The sequence below is a fragment of the Melanotaenia boesemani genome, chromosome 9, assembly GCF_017639745.1.
Source record: "Melanotaenia boesemani isolate fMelBoe1 chromosome 9, fMelBoe1.pri, whole genome shotgun sequence".
In the NCBI taxonomy this organism is placed as follows: domain Eukaryota; kingdom Metazoa; phylum Chordata; class Actinopteri; order Atheriniformes; family Melanotaeniidae; genus Melanotaenia; species Melanotaenia boesemani.
Window position 1 is genome coordinate 36657763 of NC_055690.1, and position 21541 is coordinate 36679303.

At 48.4% G+C, this 21541-nt stretch overlaps 1 protein-coding gene across 11 annotated transcripts in view; it reads left to right on the forward strand.

The window, feature by feature from the left end:
- Positions 1-1012: 1012 nt before the first annotated feature.
- The window catches only part of abcg1 (ATP-binding cassette, sub-family G (WHITE), member 1), a 28185-nt gene continuing 7656 nt past the window's right edge, over positions 1013-21541 (forward strand). For 9 of the 11 annotated variants that reach the window (XM_041995052.1, XM_041995056.1, XM_041995058.1 and 6 more), the window contains exons 1-6: positions 1013-1092; positions 4894-5140; positions 15527-15644; positions 15711-15843; positions 20925-20975; positions 21062-21207. In XM_041995052.1, the coding sequence (XP_041850986.1) occupies positions 1030-1092; positions 4894-5140; positions 15527-15644; positions 15711-15843; positions 20925-20975; positions 21062-21207 (758 nt within the window). In that variant the 5' untranslated portion in view covers positions 1013-1029. Of the gene's footprint in view, positions 1093-3912; positions 3944-4328; positions 4385-4893; positions 5141-15526; positions 15645-15710; positions 15844-20924; positions 20976-21061; positions 21208-21541 lie in introns of those variants that run through there. The other 2 variants (XM_041995061.1, XM_041995062.1) reach the window with 2 other exon arrangements.

Below are 21541 nucleotides of genomic sequence, written 5' to 3' on the forward strand. Positions count from 1 at the left end.
GTCCACCACAGCGTATTCCACCACAGCGTGGTCCACCACAGCGTATTCCACCACAACGTAGTCCACCACAGCGTAGTCCACCACAATAAAAGCAACTATGACATTAAAAGGTGTAAAAACCTGATCAGCCAGTAAAACCATTAAAATAAGCACATTAACATCGAGCGTTAAAATCCAGAGCAAAGGTTTGGAAAGATTAGAAACTAGTGAAGAGGTCTCCCGAGGACGTGGAGGGATCTGGGTCCACCGTCTGGGTCCAGCTACAGTCCCGTGGGTCCTGGTCACCTCTAAGCCTGGCTGCAGTGTGCATGGATGGAGGAGGTCTGACATGCTGCGGAAGAGACTGTGGAGGCTCTTAAAAACACATTTTAAAGTCGACTCTAGAACGAACGGGCAGCCGGTGAAGGAAGCCGAGACCAGAGCCATGATCTGGTTTTCAGTGCCGGTTAGAAGTCGAGCTGCAGCATGGAGGAGGTCTGACCGAGCCCGGTGTAACGGGCCTTGCTGTCTGAGCCAGTAGAAATAAAGACCTGGAGAGGATCACCTTGACACAGGTGTCCACCTGGTCCAGTCTGAGGTTTATTGCTGCAGGTTTTAAATAACCACAAGAACCACAGCTGAACCGGACCTTGTAGGCATGAAGAAAATCCAGAGAGGTCCCTGCCTGAAGTTCTCTGTTCCATCTGGAGAGCAGATGTTCGGTTTTATTTTGTCCTAAAGTCGTCTGATTGTGTCTCTGCTTCTGTAAAAACCTGCTGAGATGCTTTCGTCTCATTTTTAACCCAGAACAGATTTTTATCTTTAAGAGATTCAACCGTTTCCTTTGTTTCATCCACACATGAGAAGAGAGTTCTGGGTGAGGACGGGGTCACAGGTCAGTATGTGGGAGGAACTACCAGAGAGGGGCGGGGCTAGAGTTAATGCATGGGTGGATTATCTGTGAGGGGCGGGGCCAGCAGTCAGAGCTGCTGGGTGTGAGAGTCTGAGCTCAGATGTGTGAGAGCGTCTCCGAGCTGCGTCCTCTCGGCCATGGCCTGTCTGATGGCCGCCTGGTCCGTGCACAACCCCACCGTCACCAACTCCATCATCATGGTGAGTGCACACACACACACACACACTGAACAGGGGAGCAGCAGGAAGTTTTTCAGTTTTATCTCAGAAACCTGCACCAGGATGAGGATCTGAAGCTGAAACAGTTTGACCAGTCCCATGTCCCAGTCCACGGCAGTAGACTGAGACGGGTGTCTTTAACACGAAGACTCAACTTGAACCTTCAGGGCTCAGAAACCTGCAGAGACGCCCAGGAAATGTGAGACATGAGTCTCACCTGGGACCAAGTGTCCCCAGATCCTGGATTCGCATCAGTTTATAGGAAATGTGGGACACGTATGGAGACCAGTCAAAAACCAGATCAGAGAGGACACGTGGACAGAATGATGCTGGTTTAAAGACCACAGTACCGCAAAACCTGGACTGGTTCCAGTAAAAATCTTTGTTAGCATTGACCTAAGAACATGGCCCTGATCCACAATCCTGATCTAGAGTCCCGATCCAGTGCTGCCCCAGTCCTGACCCAGAGTCCCGATCCAGGCTAAATATCTTCATCTCTGACTTTGTTCTCATCTTTTAAAGTGGTTTTGGTCAGGTCTGATGGAGGGATGGATCCTCCCCAGAACCCGGACCAGATCAGCAGGTCTGAAGCAGTGTAGGAACATCTGGACAGAGAACGGAACCAAAGGCCGAAACATCCACAGGGTTTTGGAAAGTCCTTCAAGGATCCTGGAGAGCTATTCCTGGAAAGTCCTTCAAGGATTCTGGAGAACTATTCCTGGAAAGTCCTTCAAGGAGCCTAGAGAACTATTCCTGGAAAGTCCTTCAAGGATCCTGTTGAACTATTCCTGGAAAGTCCTTCAAGGATCCTGGAAAACGATTCCTGGAAAGTCCTTCAATAATTCTGGAGAGCTATTCCTGGAAAGTCCTTCAAGGATCCTGGAGAACTATTCCTGGAAAGTCCAGAAGGAAATAACAGGATGCTTCTCTCTCTTCAGACTGGGATGAAGAATAAAATATTCCCTTTCAGCTCCTTAGAACTGGATCTGGTTGTGGTTCTGGTTCAGATTCTGGATTTAGATTTGTGTGTCGGAGCAGAACCTTGCAGGTAGGATGTGGTCCAGGTGCCTCCTGGTGGTCTTGGAGCTGCGGCTGTGTGACCGGGCCGTTTGCCCGGCAGTGACCTCGGAGGCAGATTAGCGTCCAGATGGAGGCGCCTCACCGTCCCACATGCAGCTAATCTGGCAACAAAACATCCACTTGAAGCTTCATCTGCAGGTTTTACTGCCACAGCTACACATCATGGTCTCTGATCAGGACAAAAACCTCCAGGATTGTGTCAGCGAGGCTTACAGAAACCTGAAACAGCGAGCAGGAGTTGAGGTGAAACTCTGGAGGGAGCTGGGAGGTAAACTCAGACGCAGAGATTAGGACGGCAGATGGAGAAGTTTCCTTCTGTTTGCTCAGATCAGGACACCTGCAGATCCTGAACTGACCTGCTCTGGATCCTCTGGGGAAACCAAACATGACCCAGGATCATCTGGTTTTTACTGTCTGTGTTTAAATGTTTCTGTTCAGGAGATTTTATGGAAATGAGTCCAATGATCCTGAAGTTGATCGCTGCTGGTCCGACTGGTCCACCCGAACCCGGTTTACCCTGCAGCCGCATGCAGATGTTCCTGGTTTCTGTGTCCAGCACTTCATACGTTGGTGGAGACTGGAACTAGAGGACTGCCCAGAGAGCAGACATGTTTGGGCTGAATCTGGGCCACGCATGGCTCAGTTACGGCAGTGGCACTGGTTGTGCGGGCCAGAAGCGGTCCTAACACAGGAAGCCTTCTGCATGCGGTGTGATGTTTTTTTTTTTTTTTTAAACCCTGTCCTGTCCAGCATCCTAACATACAGAACGTGGTCTGTGTGCCATGTTTTGCTTGACAGATTTGCTCTACCAAGGCAGACATGTTATATACATGTTATATACATGTTATATACATGGCTGCCCTTGATATTTTTATTATTTTTATTGTAGTCTTATTTTCTTTAGTCTTTATATGTCAGTGCCGATCCTGACAGGCAGATAGAGGAAGAGAGAGAAAAGGGGAGAAAAGGATTAAAATGTGTAAATAACAGTTGTCTAGGCTGCCTTAAACACACCTAAAAAACATACAAACGACCACAGTACTACATGATACATGAAGAAAACAGGATAATGATGACATGAAAAAGTACAGTAGTCATCGAACGTACCTGCAGAGAAACGTACCAACACACACACATCAGCAACATCTAGTCAGAAGCAGATGGAGAGACGTGCACGTTTGTGAGCGTGCACGTGTGAACATGCGCGTGTGGTCATGCAACGAGGAAGAAATGTGTGCTTGTAAGGGGGCCGTGATCACACAGCAGCCTGAACCATCAGCGGGGGACGGCCCAAGGGCCACCCATTCCCCCCAGCAGAGCCCCATCCAGGAACCCGACGGGGCCCGACCGCCCCAGGCAAAACCACCGCCGGCCACACCAACCCAACACCAAGGCTAGACGTCCCAGGGACAAGAATATGTCCCTCCTCAATCCCCTAAGAGGGTCCTGCTGCCTGGCAGCAGTGGGCCCACACTCATGCACACACAACTCAGGCAGGGGTCGGGGGTCTTCCTACGCCCTCGTGTCCTGGGACGCGCTCTGGGCTGCAGGGGGTGGAGGTTCGGTGCCGGCCTGGAGTCCTGTCAAACCCTAAGGTTTTGGGGAGGATAGGTAAGGGTTGGGGTAAAGAAGGGTTTTTTGGGGAGAGTAAAGATGTTGGCGAGTTTCAGCAGCGATGCTCACATTAAGGGCCGCCGTTGGCGGCGCGCCCGCGAACGTATCATGGCTGCCACGCGTTCCTGGCAGTCCTTTGGCACGTAGGCCGCTTGTGTTGACACGTTTTTAACTTGACGGCTAGACGCTCGCGTGAAGCCGAGGTCGGAGGTCAGCACCATGGCGGATAGTTTAGAAGAATGTCTTTCTGTTACTACCGGCATCTGTTTGATGTTTCCGTTGCTCCGTGACAAACACTCGTCATAAACTGATGTTTACGGAAAATTGTCCCAGAAACACAACTTGACCGGCAGAGTCCGGATGCTACGTACCGCCCCCTAGTGGTGACCTCCAGCGGCGTTTTGGCTGCGTCCTGCTGCGCACAGGAAATACAGACGCTGCAGGACGTTGGCGTGCACGTTGGCGTGCACAGCAGCTGTATCCCAGCTCTACGTCAAGGCCAAATCTGGGCTGAACGTCTTCTGTTATCTGGGGGTGGGGGGGTCCGTACTGGTCTGTGAGTGGTCCAGAGCCAAGCCAGGTCACGATGCCAACATAACAAAATAATAGAACAAAGTAAATTCTAAACCTGCTCCGCTGTGTGCAGAGCAAATGAATCCTTCATGTTAACTGTGGATTTCTCTCAGATGGAAGGCTACAGGACCTCCATCTGACCTCCACCTGGACTCAGGAGGCTTCTTTCATATAAAAATGCTTTTGAACATTTCTTTAGAAAGCAGAAAAACATCTGGCTAGCTCTGACTTCCAGCTGCTGTTTGACTCCCATCCCATCTCCCATTTTGCTCCCATCTTTAGTTTCTTCTGGGCCAGACTCTCTCCCTTGTGGTTTTGGTTGGTGTATGCTGAGGTTCTGCAGAAACGTGGCTGCTTGGTGGCAGCAGCGTTAGCTGCAGCATCAGCTCTTTCCCTTCATTCTGCGGTTGTAGCAGTCTCACTGTCCACGTGGCCCCCAGCTTCAACCCAGTCCTGTCAGAAAAAAGGCGTAGATGGAGGTTTGGTCCTTAATCTGGTCTCTAATCTGACTTCCAGAACACCAACGGACCCCCGGACCTGATGCTGGACCCCCGGACGGTGTGTGTTTGTATGGAAGAGGTGGTCAGCAAGCCGCCGACGGGCACCCAGCAGACGCCGCTGCTGCAGGGACACGTGAGGAAGCTGGACAACAGCCTGACAGAGGCCCAGAGATTCTCATCGTTGCCACGGAGACCAGCAGTCAACATCGAGTTCAGAGATGTGTCGTACTCCGTCAGAGAGGGGCCCCGGTGGAGGAGGAACGGTAGGTTATGGTACAAATCTGTTTACAGGTCAGACTCCAGTTAGACCTGGTCCAGAGTCCAGATAGACCTGGTCCAGACTCCAGGTAGAAAAAAGATGGAACATGTTCTCCTTCTGACCTAGAAACGTTTATATTAGTTATTTTTATAATATTAGTTACTTTTATTAAATTGTAGTTACTTTTATTATATTAGTTACTTTTATTAAATTTGTTACTTTTATATTAGTTACTTTTATTATATTAGTTACTTTTATTAAATTACAGTTACTTTTATTATATTAGTTACTTTTATTAAATTTGTTACTTTTATATTAGTTACTTTTATTAAATTAGTTACTTTTATTATATTACAGTTACTTTTATTAAATTAGTTACTTTTATTATATTACAGTTACTTTTATTAAATTAGTTACTTTTATTATATTACAGTTACTTTTATTATATTAGTTACTTTTTTTATATTAAGTTTCAAGAGATTTATTTGTCATTATACACAGTGCAGAACACAGGTACAACGAAAATTGTTCCAGTACAACCCATCCAAGACTAGACAGCAACAACATGTAGGCACAAACAGGATCAGGCATACTGAGGCCGCAGCCACTGACGGCGCGCCTGTGTATTAGATAAGAAGGAAAAGATAACATTGGGGGGATAAGATGCAGCTGGAGAGGATAAAAAAAATGCATCTCCACACTGGGCCTAAGGGCCCATTATAGAGATACAAAAAAACACTCCTCAGTACATAAAGAACATAACTCAGACAATCACAACATCAGAAACACATGGCGGGGGGGGGGGGTCTCCCATCACAGCAAGTGCGGACGCAGCTGACACGAGCGCAGTCCAATCAACCTGCCGCCCAGGAGTGGAGGGAGGTGGGGAAGGAGCCAAGGCAGTTAATCACGGGGAAATGTATCTGTAGTTGTGTACTTGAGTGTGGTGCATGTATGTGTGTACGTAGAAGTGAGCATATGAACTTTGTCCCAGTTCTCCCTCACAGTCTCTGCCACCTGATGATACTGGGGCATCCTTGGGAGCTGATCCAGGTTGAAGTCCATCGCCCGTGAAGAGGGTGAGGGGAGGGTGGGGGGCTGAGCGTCCATCAACAAAACATTCCAGGGAGCTTTCAACCAGCCATTCAAGGCCAGCACAGGGAGCCAAATTTGATAACAGCATTTGTTTTGGTTCAGGCCAGAGCTGTTTCGTCTGCCTTGAGTCTCTCAGTGGTCCCACTGGCGACTCCAATCATCCGAATTTTGGGTCAATTTCCATCCAGCCGAGCTGACAACTTCTCCAAGTTGGTGACCACCTCACGTACAAGCCCCGAAATCGCAACCAGTTTGCCATCCAGAACTTGAATAGCCTCCAGTTTACGATTCAGCACCTGTACCGCCAAAGCCTGATTGTTCGTAGCTCGGCACACACCAGCACAGAAATCCGGCAGCTTGCCAGTGACTGCCGACAGTGTCCGAATTTTGCGATATGCCAGGAAACCGCCCGCTCCAAACAGCAGAAACCCAGTTATCATGAAACCGAATGTATAGATGTCCTCAGCGTCCTCGACAGAAAGAATCGACAGACACATGACTTTCCACACTCCCCAGGAATCCATCACATATCCAGCTGAAAACGTTCCGCCAGGACAAGCAGGCTCCCCTACGCCTGTTTTCCGGTTCGAGTAAATTTGGTCGATTGCATTTAGGGACCAGCTGATCAGATCCATATTCCAAGATTTAAGTTTCGGAAAGAAATGCAGAGAGAGGCTCAGAGAGATGACAGGACAGTAGCAGGGCAGAGAGGGAGAGGGAGGGAGAAGAAAAAGCGTCTGCCTCGGTTGAGAGCCGGAAGTGATGTTTAGATGTTTTTATTAGAATATTAGGTACTTTAAAGTATTAATTACTTTCATTAAAATATTAGTTTTATTGAAATCAAAATGAGTTCATGGACTCCGTCAAAATTCAGTTTGTACATTTGATCAATAAAATATGGTAAAGATTGCCAGACGTGGGCGGGGCTTATTAACATCAGAATGAGGAGTGAATTTAATCTGTTAAAAGACTGTCTGAGGTCACCTGCTACATCTGCTGCTGCACTTAAATCTGCTGGACACATGAGGCTTCCAACATGTTTCTGGTCATCCTCCAACATGGAGACGGCTGCCTTCTCTGGGTTACTGGAGGTCAATGACCTCCAGTAACCTCACAGATATAAACAGACCGGAACAACTTCTATTTAAAATTCCTGTAGCCTTCCACCAGGAGCAATTTCACACTCCATCCATCCATCCATCCAACCATCCAACCATCCAACCATCCATCCATTCATCCATCCATCCATCCATCCGTATGTCCATCCATCCATCCATCCATTCATCCATAGAATAGAATAGAATAGAATAGAATGCCTTTTATTGTCATTATACACATATACAATGAGACTAAGCCATCCCCAATGTCAGGATTATTGTGTTGAACGCAGAACTGTAATCCACAAAGAGCATCCGGACGTAGCTCTGCTGCTGCTCCAGGTGGTTCAGCGCAGAGTGAAGAGCTACAGCTATGGCGTCCTCAGTGGATCTGTTTGAGCGGGATGCAAACTGGTGGGAGTCGAAGTCTGGGGGGAGATGGTCCTTGATGTGCTGAAGAACAAGTCTCTCAAAGCACTTCATGATTACCGGAGTGAGGGCCACCGGTCGGTAATCGTTCAGGCTGGTGGTGGGAGACTTCTTCGGCACCGGGACTATTATGGAAGATTTGAGGCAGTGTGGGATGACTGCCTGATCCAGGGAGAGGTTGAAGATCCTGGTAAAGGTTGGGGCGAGCTGGTGGGCGCACGCTCTGAGCACTTTGCCCGGTACTCCGTCTGGGCCAGTAGCCTTCTTGGTGTTCACCGCCAGGAGCACCCGTCTGACATCGTGCTCCTGGATGGTGAGTGGGGTGGTGCGGGAGCCAGATGGGGATGTGGGTGGGGGTGTGGTTGGAGCAGGTGCATGCTGCTGTGATTCAAACCGGGCAAAGAAGCAGTTTAGCTCCTCTGCCAGTGTTGCACTCTGATCTGCTGTCGACACATCACAACCTCTGAAGTTGGTGATGTCCTGTATGCCCCGCCACACCTCCCGAGTGTTGTTGCTGGACAGGTGGGACTCTATGCGCATCCTGTGGTCCGCCTTGGCTCTTTTTATGCCTCTTTTCAGGTCAGCTCGAGCAGCACTATACAGTGCTCTGTCCCCTGACCTGAAGGCAGCGTCCCAGGCTCTGAGGAGTGCACGGACCTGGCTGGTCATCCAGGGTTTCTGGTTAGGGAAAGCCCTGATGGTTTTGTCCACAGTCACATTCCCGATGCAGAACTGAATATAGTCCAGTACCGTTCCTGTAAGTGTCTCCAGCTCCTGTTGTTCAAACACTTCCCAGTCTGTCTGTTGGAAACAGTCTTGGAGTTTGGCGAGGGCATCTTCAGGCCAGGTTGTTACAGTTTTTGTGGTGGGCCTGTTCCTACGTCTGAGGGGGGTGTAGGCTGGGGGAAGCAGCCATCCATCCATCCATTCATCCATTCATCCATCCATTCATCCATCCGTATGTCCATCCATCCATCCATTCATCCATCCATCCATCCATCCCTCAGGTGAATGTGCTGGTTTCCATCCCTCCGTCTCTTCCTCCCTCCATCCTCCAGGTCTGGATTACCAGCTGTAATCTGTTAATCTGGTCTCTGTAAATAGCTGCAGGTCAGATTAACTAACCTCCGCCTCTCAGCCGAGTTCATGTTTATTTACCAAGCAGAGAGGACAGAGAACAGCCTGATGGAGACGTCCACTACGTGTCCCGGTCCGTCTCTGTCCCATAGATTATCATTTATAATCAATCTGTTCATCTGTAACAACAGATCAGCCGAAGACGGAGTCCATGAGGAAACCGGGTGAAACCAGATTTGCAGAATCTGAACAGGAAGTTGTGGATCAGGTTCCAGCTTTTCATGTAGAAACAAAGAGGGAGAGCGAAAATAATCTGAGGAGGATCCGAGAGTCCGGATCAGCAAACTCCGGCTGAGCTGCTTTTCCACCACCTCAGACAGAAAATCAATCAAACTGATCAGACTGATCCAAATGTCTGTCGTTCAGAACCAGTCCAGACCTGGAGATCTGCAGGTCTGCTGTCACACGATGACACATTTTGCCTCTGAAGTTTGCTTGTATTTGGTCCGTAATTAGAACCGGTCTGAACCGGATCAGGTTTCCCTGAAAGTCTTTGTCCTGAGATGAAACCTCTGGAGTTTCAGTGGGAACATTCCTCACCTGCTCAGGTGTGATCAGAGTCTCTAGAAACCCTCTGACGTCCACCATGTTTAGCTCAGTTTAATCCACCTCTTCAGGTTATTTATTAACATGTGGACAGTTTTTCCTGAAACCTGGACCACAGGTGGACTCTGGTCTCTGGAGGACTAAACTGGCTCAACAAACTATTTAATAAATTAAACAAGAAATATATCTATTAAGTAATTAATAAAATGTTAAATAATTTATCTTTCTATGGAAAATCTTCACTGTTTCAATCTAACTTTGTATGAATATTTATTTACTTTGTCATTAATTTTCACTTTTTTATCTCTTTTTTCATGTTTGATGAAAATAAAATATAAAAATAAATCATTTTGTGGAGAAAGGAAATGAACATTTATATTTAAAAAGTAATTATAATAAAACTGATAAATGAATAACATAATAATAATAATAATAAATAGAAAAATGACCTTTTTCATATTTTTGTGTAATTACACAAAAGTTCTAAATAAAAAAATACAAAATGTGACAAAAACATTTTATGTAATTTAATGAAATGTGTCAAATTATTGTTTCTGTTGTAATTTTCACCTGTTTTAATCTAACTTTATATTCATCCATCCATCGGCATTGAGGAGCTGCTGGTGGTGCACACAGCCCGTGTGGAAGGGACGGACGTCGGGTCGGCTTTGATGGTTTATTTTAACCGTGAGGAGCAGTACCTGTCTGGCATATCGTTTATAAACTATAAATTTTATTATTTGATCAATAAAAATTTACCTGAGGTCGCTGAGGTGGTTAAAAAGCTCCTCGGTGGTAAGGCCCCGGGGATGGATGAGGTCCACCAGAGTTCCTTAAGGCTCTGGATGCTGTAGGGCTGTCTTGGTTGACACACCTCTGCAGCATTGCGTGGACATCGGGGACAGTTCCCCTGGCAGACTGGGGTGGTGGTCCCCTCTTCAAAAAGGGGAACCAGAGGGTGTGCTCCAACTACAGGGGATCACACTCCTCAGCCTCCCCGCTAAGGTCTATTCAGGGGTGCTGGAGAGGAGGGTCCGTCGGATAGTCGAACCTCGGATTGAGGAGGAGCAGTGTGGTTTTCGTCCCGGTCGTGGAACAGTAGACCAGCTCTACACCCTCTTCAGGGTCTTGGAGGGGGCGTGGGAGCACTCATTTATTTGATCTTAATTTATTCTTCATTTCATGTTATTTTAATTTCGTTTTAGTTGTTCTTATTGTTTCTTCGGTTATTTAATCTTTGTTTTAACTCCAGTGTTTTCCTCATGGGGATCCTCCACGCCGGGGTTCTGCCTGCTCAGTCTGGGGGTTGTTGCCGTGGTGATCGCCCTTGTCTGGGTGGGCAGGGGCCTGCACTGCAGCCCTATGGCTGTGGTGGGGGCCCAGTCTGCCCTGATTGGGGCCACTGTAGGACCTGGGTGGACTGGCTCCTGGTGTGGAGCCAGATGGTTATAACGTTTAGTGTTTTATACTTATATTTAGTTTAGATTCAGAAATTAGGGAGTCATGTTTGAGTCGAATGGGGAGGGTGTGTAGTACGGCGTGTAGTACGGTGTGTAGTAGTGTGTGTAGCACGGCGTGTAGTACGGCGTGTAGTACGGCGTGTAGTAGTGTGTGTAGTACGGCGTGTAGTACAGCGTGTAGTACGGCGTGTAGTACAGCGTGTAGTAGTGTGTGTAGTAAGGCGCGTAGTACAGCGCGTAGTACGGCGTGTAGTAGTGTGTGTAGTACGGCGCGTAGTACGGCGTGTAGTACAGTATGTAGTACAGCGTGTAGTAGTGTGTGTAGTACAGCTATAGTACAGCGTGTAGTACGACGCGTAGTACGGCGTGTAGTATGGTGCGTAGTACGGCGTGTAGTACGGCACGTAGTACAGCGCGTAGTACGGCGTGTAGTACGCGTGTAGTACAGCGTGTAGTACGGCGTGTAGTAGTGTGTGTAGTACAGCTATAGTACGGCGTGTAGTACGCGTGTAGTATGGCGTGTAGTACGGCGTGTAGTACGGCGTGTAGTACGGCGTGTAGTACGGCGCGTAGTACGGTGTGTAGTACAGCTATAGTACGGCGTGTAGTACGCGTGTAGTGTAGTGTGTGTAGTATGGCGCGTAGTACGGCGCGTAGTACGGCGTGTAGTACAGTTATAGTACGGCGTGTAGTACGGCTCGTAGTACGGCGTGTAGTACAGCTATAGTACGGCGTGTAGTACGCGTGTAGTGTAGTGTGTGTAGTATGGCGTGTAGTACGGCGCGTAGTACGGCGCGTAGTACGGCGCGTAGTACGGCGCGTAGTACGGCGTGTAGTACAGCTATAGTACGTCGTGTAGTACAGCTATAGTACGGCGCGTAGTACAGCGCGTAGTACAGCATGTAGTACAGCTATAGTACGGCGTGTAGTACTGCTCGTAGTACGGCGCGTAGTACAGCTATAGTACGGCGTGTAGTATGGCTCGTAGTACGGCGTGTAGTACAGCTATAGTACGGCGTGTAGTACGCGTGTAGTGTAGTATGGCGCGTAGTATGGCGCGTAGTACGGCGCGTAGTACGGCGCGTAGTACAGCTATAGTACGTCGTGTAGTACAGCTATAGTACGGCGTGTAGTACGGCGCGTAGTACAGCATGTAGTACAGCTATAGTACGGCGTGTAGTACTGCTCGTAGTACGGCGTGTAGTACAGCCATAGTACGGCGCGTAGTACGGCGTGTAGTACGGCTCGTAGTACAGCGTGTAGTACGGCTATAGTACAGCGTGTAGTACAGCTATAGTACGGCGTGTAGTACAGCTATAGTACGGCGTGTAGTACGGCTCGTAGTACGGCGTGTAGTACGGCGTGTAGTACAGCTATAGTACGGCGTGTAGTACAGCTATAGTACGGCGTGTAGTACGGCTCGTAGTACGGCGTGTAGTACGGCGTGTAGTACAGCTATAGTACGGCGTGTAGTACTGCTCGTAGTACGGCGTGTAGTATGGCTTGTAGTACGCCGTGTAGTACAGCTATAGTACGGCGTGTAGTACGGCGCGTAGTACGGCGTGTAGTACGGCGCGTAGTACGGCGTGTAGTACGGCGTGTAGTACGGCGTGTAGTACGGCTCGTAGTACGGCGTGTAGTACAGCTATAGTACGGCGTGTAGTACGCGTGTAGTGTAGTGTGTGTAGTATGGCGTGTAGTATGGCGCGTAGTACGGCTCGTAGTACGGCGTGTAGTACAGCTATAGTACGGCGTGTAGTACGCGTGTAGTGCAGTGTGTGTAGTATGGCGCGTAGTACGGCGTGTAGTACGGCGTGTAGTACAGCTATAGTACGGCGTGTAGTACAGCTATAGTACGGCGTGTAGTACGGCTCGTAGTACGGCGTGTAGTACGGCGTGTAGTACAGCTATAGTACGGCGTGTAGTACTGCTCGTAGTACGGCGTGTAGTACTGCTCGTAGTACGGCGTGTAGTACTGCTCGTAGTACGGCGTGTAGTATGGCTCGTAGTACGCCGTGTAGTACAGCTATAGTACGGCGTGTAGTACGGCGTGTAGTACGGCGCGTAGTACGGCGCGTAGTACGGCGCGTAGTACGGCGTGTAGTACGGCGTGTAGTACGGCTCGTAGTATGGCGTGTAGTACAGCTATAGTACGGCTTGTAGTACGCGTGTAGTGTAGTGTGTGTAGTATGGCGCGTAGTACGGCGCGTAGTACGGCTCGTAGTACGGCGTGTAGTACAGCTATAGTACGGCGTGTAGTACGGCTCGTAGTACGGCGTGTAGTACAGCTATAGTACGGCGTGTAGTACGCGTGTAGTGTAGTGTGTGTAGTATGGCGTGTAGTACGGCGCGTAGTACGGCGCGTAGTACGGCGCGTAGTACGGCGCGTAGTACGGCGTGTAGTACAGCTATAGTACGTCGTGTAGTACAGCTATAGTACGGCGCGTAGTACAGCGCGTAGTACAGCATGTAGTACAGCTATAGTACGGCGTGTAGTACTGCTCGTAGTACGGCGCGTAGTACAGCTATAGTACGGCGTGTAGTATGGCTCGTAGTACGGCGTGTAGTACAGCTATAGTACGGCGTGTAGTACGCGTGTAGTGTAGTATGGCGCGTAGTATGGCGCGTAGTACGGCGCGTAGTACGGCGCGTAGTACAGCTATAGTACGTCGTGTAGTACAGCTATAGTACGGCGTGTAGTACGGCGCGTAGTACAGCATGTAGTACAGCTATAGTACGGCGTGTAGTACTGCTCGTAGTACGGCGTGTAGTACAGCCATAGTACGGCGCGTAGTACGGCGTGTAGTACGGCTCGTAGTACAGCGTGTAGTACGGCTATAGTACAGCGTGTAGTACAGCTATAGTACGGCGTGTAGTACAGCTATAGTACGGCGTGTAGTACGGCTCGTAGTACGGCGTGTAGTACGGCGTGTAGTACAGCTATAGTACGGCGTGTAGTACAGCTATAGTACGGCGTGTAGTACGGCTCGTAGTACGGCGTGTAGTACGGCGTGTAGTACAGCTATAGTACGGCGTGTAGTACTGCTCGTAGTACGGCGTGTAGTATGGCTTGTAGTACGCCGTGTAGTACAGCTATAGTACGGCGTGTAGTACGGCGCGTAGTACGGCGTGTAGTACGGCGCGTAGTACGGCGTGTAGTACGGCGTGTAGTACGGCGTGTAGTACGGCTCGTAGTACGGCGTGTAGTACAGCTATAGTACGGCGTGTAGTACGCGTGTAGTGTAGTGTGTGTAGTATGGCGTGTAGTATGGCGCGTAGTACGGCTCGTAGTACGGCGTGTAGTACAGCTATAGTACGGCGTGTAGTACGCGTGTAGTGCAGTGTGTGTAGTATGGCGCGTAGTACAGCGTGTAGTACGGCGTGTAGTACAGCTATAGTACGGCGTGTAGTACAGCTATAGTACGGCGTGTAGTACGGCTCGTAGTACGGCGTGTAGTACGGCGTGTAGTACAGCTATAGTACGGCGTGTAGTACTGCTCGTAGTACGGCGTGTAGTACTGCTCGTAGTACGGCGTGTAGTACTGCTCGTAGTACGGCGTGTAGTATGGCTCGTAGTACGCCGTGTAGTACAGCTATAGTACGGCGTGTAGTACGGCGTGTAGTACGGCGCGTAGTACGGCGCGTAGTACGGCGCGTAGTACGGCGTGTAGTACGGCGTGTAGTACGGCTCGTAGTATGGCGTGTAGTACAGCTATAGTACGGCTTGTAGTACGCGTGTAGTGTAGTGTGTGTAGTATGGCGCGTAGTACGGCGCGTAGTACGGCTCGTAGTACGGCGTGTAGTACAGCTATGGTACGGCGTGTAGTACGCGTGTAGTGCAGTGTGTGTAGTATGGCGCATAGTACGGCGCGTAGTACGGCGTGTAGTACGGCGTGTAGTACAGCTATAGTACGGCGTGTAGTACTGCTCGTAGTACGGCGTGTAGTACTGCTCGTAGTACGGCGTGTAGTATGGCTCGTAGTACGCCGTGTAGTACAGCTATAGTACGGCGTGTAGTACGGCGCGTAGTACGGCGCGTAGTACAGCGCGTAGTACGGCGTGTAGTACGGCTCGTAGTATGGCGTGTAGTACAGCTATAGTACGGCGTGTAGTGTAGTGTGTGTAGTATGGCTCGTAGTACGCCGTGTAGTACAGCTATAGTACGGCGTGTAGTACTGCTCGTAGTACGGCGTGTAGTACTGCTCGTAGAACGCCGTGTAGTACAGCTATAGTACGGCGTGTAGTACGGCGCGTAGTACGGCGCGTAGTACAGCGCGTAGTACAGTGTGTAGCTCTGCCTCCAGCAGCAGATAAATCCGTCTTCCTTCAATCTCGATAAAAACAAAGAAATCCTGCTGTTTGTTGTTTGATGTGAGTTTGTAGAAAGTTTTAGCTTCAGGACCAGAACTTTGCTGAGGCCTGATCAGCTGTCCCAGACCATGTCTCAGGATCAGGTCCGTGGTTTGAGGTGTTTGGTGTTTGGGGTTTGGGCGTCGGCTCGCTGCGAAGCCAGACAAGACAAAAACTTTCAAACTTCTCTGAAACCAGATCTGCAGAGCCCAGAACAAAGAGCTGTTCTGACTGCTGCTGGGAACCTGCAGACTCATTGTTTCTGTTCTGTCTCAGGTTACAAGACTCTGCTCAAAGGGATCTCTGGGACATTCACCAGCGGGGACCTGGTGGCCATCATGGGGCCCTCAGGAGCTGGAAAGTCCACCCTCATGAATATCCTGGCCGGATACAGGTGGGTTTCATCCGTCTTAGAATCTTAGAACTGGCCCAGTTCTTCATCATCAGTGTTTCTGGACAGGGAGACCGGGATGAAGGGGGAGATCCTGATCAACGGGCAGCCCAGAGACCTGCGCTCCTTCCGGAAGGTTTCCTGCTACATCATGCAGGATGACATGCTGCTGCCTCACCTCACCGTGCAGGAAGCCATGATGGTAAACAAAACATTTAAGTCTGTCCTGAATCCTCAGACACTAAACCAGGACTAGATGTAGTCCTGATGGTGTTGCTCAGTTTTCAGGTCTCTCTGAGGGGTGGATGAACATTCCTTCCCATCTGAGTTTTCACCATGGATACGAATACGAAATTGATTTATTTATATGTAAAAATGACTCAAAATTCCTCCACATGGATCAGACTGTAGGTCTGGATCAGACTCCAGGTTTACCATGACTCTCCTGGGGCCTCATTTCTAAAGCTGGCGTAGGTACAAAAACCGGTGTAGCTAAATAAAGTCAACTTTTGGGATTTACAAAAACCAAACCTACCTCCACGCAAACTCTGACCCAGGCGCACGCACAGAATCTGGGAAAATGTTGAAACTGTGACACCTACGGTCCAGAATAAGAGATGATGAGGTGGAGAGTCTGCTGCCGACATGAAGCAGTCAGTAAAAGAAGAAGAGCAAAGGAAGCTTCGGTCATTTATTCTAAGATACAGCAGTGGGACAGACTGGAGGTCTAGAAGTGATGCAACACTTCTGAAACACACAAGAGGCGGATTTCCTTTATTTATTTATTTATTCTTAGACAATCCTTTTATTATTTTTGTCCCAGTTTCCATAAAGACCGTCTCCATTTCCTGCAGCTCCTTGTCCACCTGGTTAATAGCAGTGATGGTTCCCTCTGAACCTGCAGGACTTCCTCTGAGGACAGGGCTGCTGCGGTGGTGGGTGGAGTCTCTGGCCTCACCCAACCACAGCTGCAGCACCGCCCACCCATCTGGAGCACACAGCAACTTTAAAGAAATATTATTTACCACTAAATAAACTGCTACCAGTCTCAGATGTATCTCTTCATAAAACCAAAGACTACATTACCCCATCATTACTGTCATTTAGCAGACGCTTTTCTCCAAAGCGATTCACCCCTGTGTGGGAATCGCTGCTCCTGAACAGATACATATAACCACTTCTGGTCTCAGCCTAAGCCCCGCCCACTTACAACAGGAAGTGCTTCTTTCAGACACTGCGGTACTTCTCCTCAGGAATGAACCTCACACGCTTAAAAGTGCTTCAGATTTACATTTACCATTTCATGATACTACAGTAAAAAAAACTTAAGTTCCTTTGTCAAACGTAACCATGGCGAATGCCGTCCATCGCCATGAAACAGGAAGTACTTCTAACTGACCCAATGTTCTCCTGATCTCCACCAAACTCGGCAGGGAGGACAGTGGTCAGGCCTGGAACTGATTCAAACAGACATATGCTGGTTATATGGCTCTATAGCGCCCCCTATAAATATTTAATTATCAGCTCCAACCACTGCTTTGACTGACATTGATGAAATTCAGTATATTTATATAACATGCCATGACAAACAAAAAAGCCTCTTCATGTCCTGATGCTGTCAACGCCATAGCCCCGCCCCCTGGGAACAGGAAGTCCCACCATATTAACCCTTTAATACCTGTAAAATTAATTCAAACTCATTAATATCATCCTTCATGAACTCAAGGTTGAAAATATGACTGACTTCTTGCAGCATCATGATTAAAATGGCTTCCTGTGATGGTTAAATCATTCGCCATGAAACAGGAAGTGGCTCTGACCCTGATGTCAGTTGACCAATTGAGCTGATATTTTCCTGTTTTCATTAGAGTTCCAACCTGAACATGGTTCTACATGAAAAACGAGTATAGCGCCACCCAGTGGCCACGTGGAATTTTCCTCTTGATAACATATAAGAATTTGTCATGATTTGTTAGAAACAAGGTCATTGATGCTTCAAATGTCACCACTGGACAGAGTGAGGGGTCAGTTGATCCTCTAATGAGGAAAATCTCCCTTAATGCAGGAAACCCCTGAAAGAATGGGCGTACGGCTTCAGGTGAGGGGGTGTGTACTGTAGGCAGGAGGTTGCCAGCTGATGGGGCGGTGCAATAGGCCGGAGTGGTGCCGTGGGTGCAAGGGCCTTCATCACTGCTTGCAGCTTTAATTAGCAGATATTTTCTTTGTTTCCATGATCTAAGTTAGTTGGAGCATGTAGATGCTGAACAAAAGGGGCCCAACATGGAGCCTTGAGGAACTCCATGTGTCATCTTTGCTTGTCCCTGGACCTGGTCCTAACCTATGGTCTGTCCACTGGTGTGTCTCTGGACCTGGTCCTAATCTGTGGCCTGTCACTGGACCTGATCCTAACCTATGGCCTGTCCCTGGACCTGCTCCTAACGTATGGCCTGTCCTCTGGTGTGTCCCTGAACCTGGTCTTAACCTATGCCTGTCCACTGGTGTGTCCCTGCACCTGGTCCTAACCTATGGTCTGTCCACTGGTGTGTCCTGGACCTGGTCCTAACCTATGGCCTGTCCACTGGTGTGTCCTGGACCTGGTCCTAACCTATGGCCTGTCCATTAGTTTGACCCTGGACCTGGTCCCAACCTATAGTCTGTCCACTAGTGTGTCCTCTGTTGTTGACCTGGCTGTGTCAGACCACTACTGTGTTTTTTTTAACATCACCAGTTTTATCCACCAGGAGGCACCAATGAGAACTGTGAGGAAACTATAGGTGTGTCCCAATTCAGGGTCTGCACTTTTGATGTAGATTTGTTGGCCACATACGTCATCGCTGTGTGTGAAGTACTGTCCCATTTCACAAAATTTGAATGAGCCTCCGAATCCACCCTTCAAATCTGCACTTGGCTTGGCCTCAAACGAAGTCTGTTGGTGATGCATCCTTCATGGCCTCTTTTCTCCCAGAATTCATTGCGCACAAGATGGTGACGAATCAGCATCCGAGCACATTTTAGGTTTCAGTCTTGTTAAAAAAAAAAGTTAATTTTTTAAAACTACACTTTAGTTTAAACGTCACAAAACCAAGTACATTAAAACATGATTGTTAAATGGTGACATTAAAATTCTGTAATGGTTGATATTTGTGGATTGTAAGGGTTAATGACGAGTGTACTGGCTGGAAACTGTCGGTGTTACCGCTCGGTGTTAACGTCCACTGAAGTGTCCTATGAGTAATTTCAGAGGTTCAAGTGATTCAGCGTCCTGTGTTGTTGCTATGGGAAATTCTCGTTGGCTAGGTAGGCTGTCCCATTTCACCAACGTTAAGCAGATTGAAGTGTGCAGACCCTGAATTGCGACACACCATATATATTACTGCTTAAGTAGCTGCAGGTTTTATTCATATTTCAGACCAAACTCCTGCTCAGATTTTACCTGCTTCATGTGATTTTATTGTGGAGCTTTTTAACAAAATTACAAAACCTTAAATATTTTCAGTTTGTGAGAAATCTGGGCGTTCTTTCGTCCTTTTGACTCTGAGCTGGATTTTGTTCCGTCCATTCCTCTCTCTGCTAGCAGCGAGGTGCTGATGCTTTTACTTCTAGAAGAACAGATGACTGTAACGACTGCTCTCTGGTCTCTAACCTGCAGCTACTCCAGAACTCAGCAGCAGAGTTCTGACGAGGACCAGAGGAAACACCAGGTCTAAAATCGCTGCACTGGCTCCTCGAGGGTTTCAGGATGATTTTAAGCTTCTTTTACTGGTCTATAAATGTCTTCATGGTCTTGGACCTTCTTACTTATCAGACCTGCTTTTAGATTATGAACCCTCGTGGACCCTGAGCCTCTTAATTGTTCCCTAAAGTCAGAACCCAGACTTCTGGTGAGTCCTCGGTCCACTGCTACGGGCCTGGACCGGACCAGCCTGCCAGAGAACCTCAGGCTGCAGAGACTGTTGCTGGTTTAAAAACAGGCTGAAGACCTTTTTGGCTTATAGTGTGGCTGTGTGTGGATGCCCCCCTGCCCTGGTCTGGGTGGGTCCTGTGGTGGCGCCCTCTGTGGTCATGGTGGGCTGGCTTCCGGTGGGACTGGATCTCCAAGATCCCGTTTCCTCCCAGCAGCGTCAGCCAGATGTTTTCATGCTGGTACAGAACGGGGTCTGGGCGGTTGGGGGGCGGGGCCATGGGCTTTGTGTGTGTGTGTGTGTGTGTGTGTGTGTGTGTGTGTGTGTGTGTGTGTGTATGAAACCCCAATCGATCAAACCTGTGATTCCTGTTATAAACTCTGGTGTGTGAAGGCTTCTATTTAGTTAATATGTGTAGCACTTTGTGTTGCTTTGTGCATGAAAAGTGATGAATATAAATAACATTTGATTGGTTGATGGATTTGAAGGGATAAGTCGGGTTTACACAAATTTCTACTGATAAAACTATAAAAAGTAAAATGTCTTGTCAGAACCCTCGCTGCAGGATGGAGACTTTGCAGAACATTTCTGGGACAGAACAATATTCAGGAATTACTCTCATGTTCTTGGTTTTTGGTATTTAGGGTCATGTTCAGTTCTGTGCTGCTTTTTGGTTCCTGCTCATTAGTTCAGCTGGTCTGATTGTTTATTCCCCTCACCGGTCTAGTTAGTCCTTCAGTCCACTGTCTGCTGATTTCTGTTGTATGTTAGTTGTTAGTGTAGGAGTCTTCATGTCATTTTGGGTTTTTTTTTCTTATAAATCTAATTTATTAGTTTATTAAAGCCTAGTTCCTTCATCCGTCTGCCTCCTGCCTACATTTGGGTCCTCACCTCCACCGCATTGACAGTTGCAGTTGTCCAGTCTGGAAGTAACAGATCAATGGACCAGTTTTCCTGTATCAATCTGAGACAGGATCCTCATTTTGGGAATATTACGTAGGTGGAAGAACCACTCGGGTCCAAAGACATCAACCTCAGTCTCAGATCGTTTTTCTTACCTTATCACTCACTGTTATCGTTCACTAAAGTCTCCTATGATGCAAACAGTAATTTCAGAGGTTGAAGTGATTCAGCATCCTACGTTGCTGCTGTGGGTGATTCTGGTCGGCTAGCTAGGCTGTCCCATTTCACCCACGGTAAGCGGCTTCGGAGGGCACAGACTACGTAGGACACTCCATAGACTATGTAGTCTGTGCACTCTGATGTAGAGTATTTAGACCCTGAAACGGGACACAGCTCTTGACTTTCTCTGGTCTACTGAACTCTGGTACTAGTGTGTGGAAGTCCAGATGCTCTAGAACTGAGTCTGTTGTTTCTGCAGGTTTCTGCCAACTTAAAGCTGCAGGAGAAGGTGGAGGCTCGCAGGGAGATGGTGAGTTCTGATCCCTGACTGGTTCCTGGTCCTGGTTTTGATGTGAGTCTGAATGGCAGGTCTGGTATTGGTCTCTGTTCCATCAGGTCCGAGAAATCCTGATGGCTTTGGGCTTGTTGGACTGTGCTAAAACCCGGACGTCCCACCTGTCGGGGGGTCAGAGGAAGAGGCTGGCCATCGCTCTGGAGCTTGTCAATAATCCTCCTGTCATGTTCTTTGACGAACCCACCAGGTGAGAAGAACTTCAGACCCAGTTTTAAATCATTTAGGTTTTGGTTTTCACTCAGATTGTGAGTCCTGGTTGGGTCTGCAGCAGTTTTTCCATCAGGTTTCATTCCAGGTCTTGTCGTTTGCATAATGTGGATCATCAAACAGAACCAGAATCTTTCTTCATGTCCTCTGCTGTTGTCAAGGTCAGGTTCATGATCCGGATCTGCAGAGCACTGATACGGGTCACTGAGACTGAACCGGTTTTGGTGGAGTTGTGGATTTGGTTCTGTGGGACCTCACACGGAGCTTGATGTTGGTGATCTGTGGACCTTCTGGGTGTGTCTGAACGTGCATCA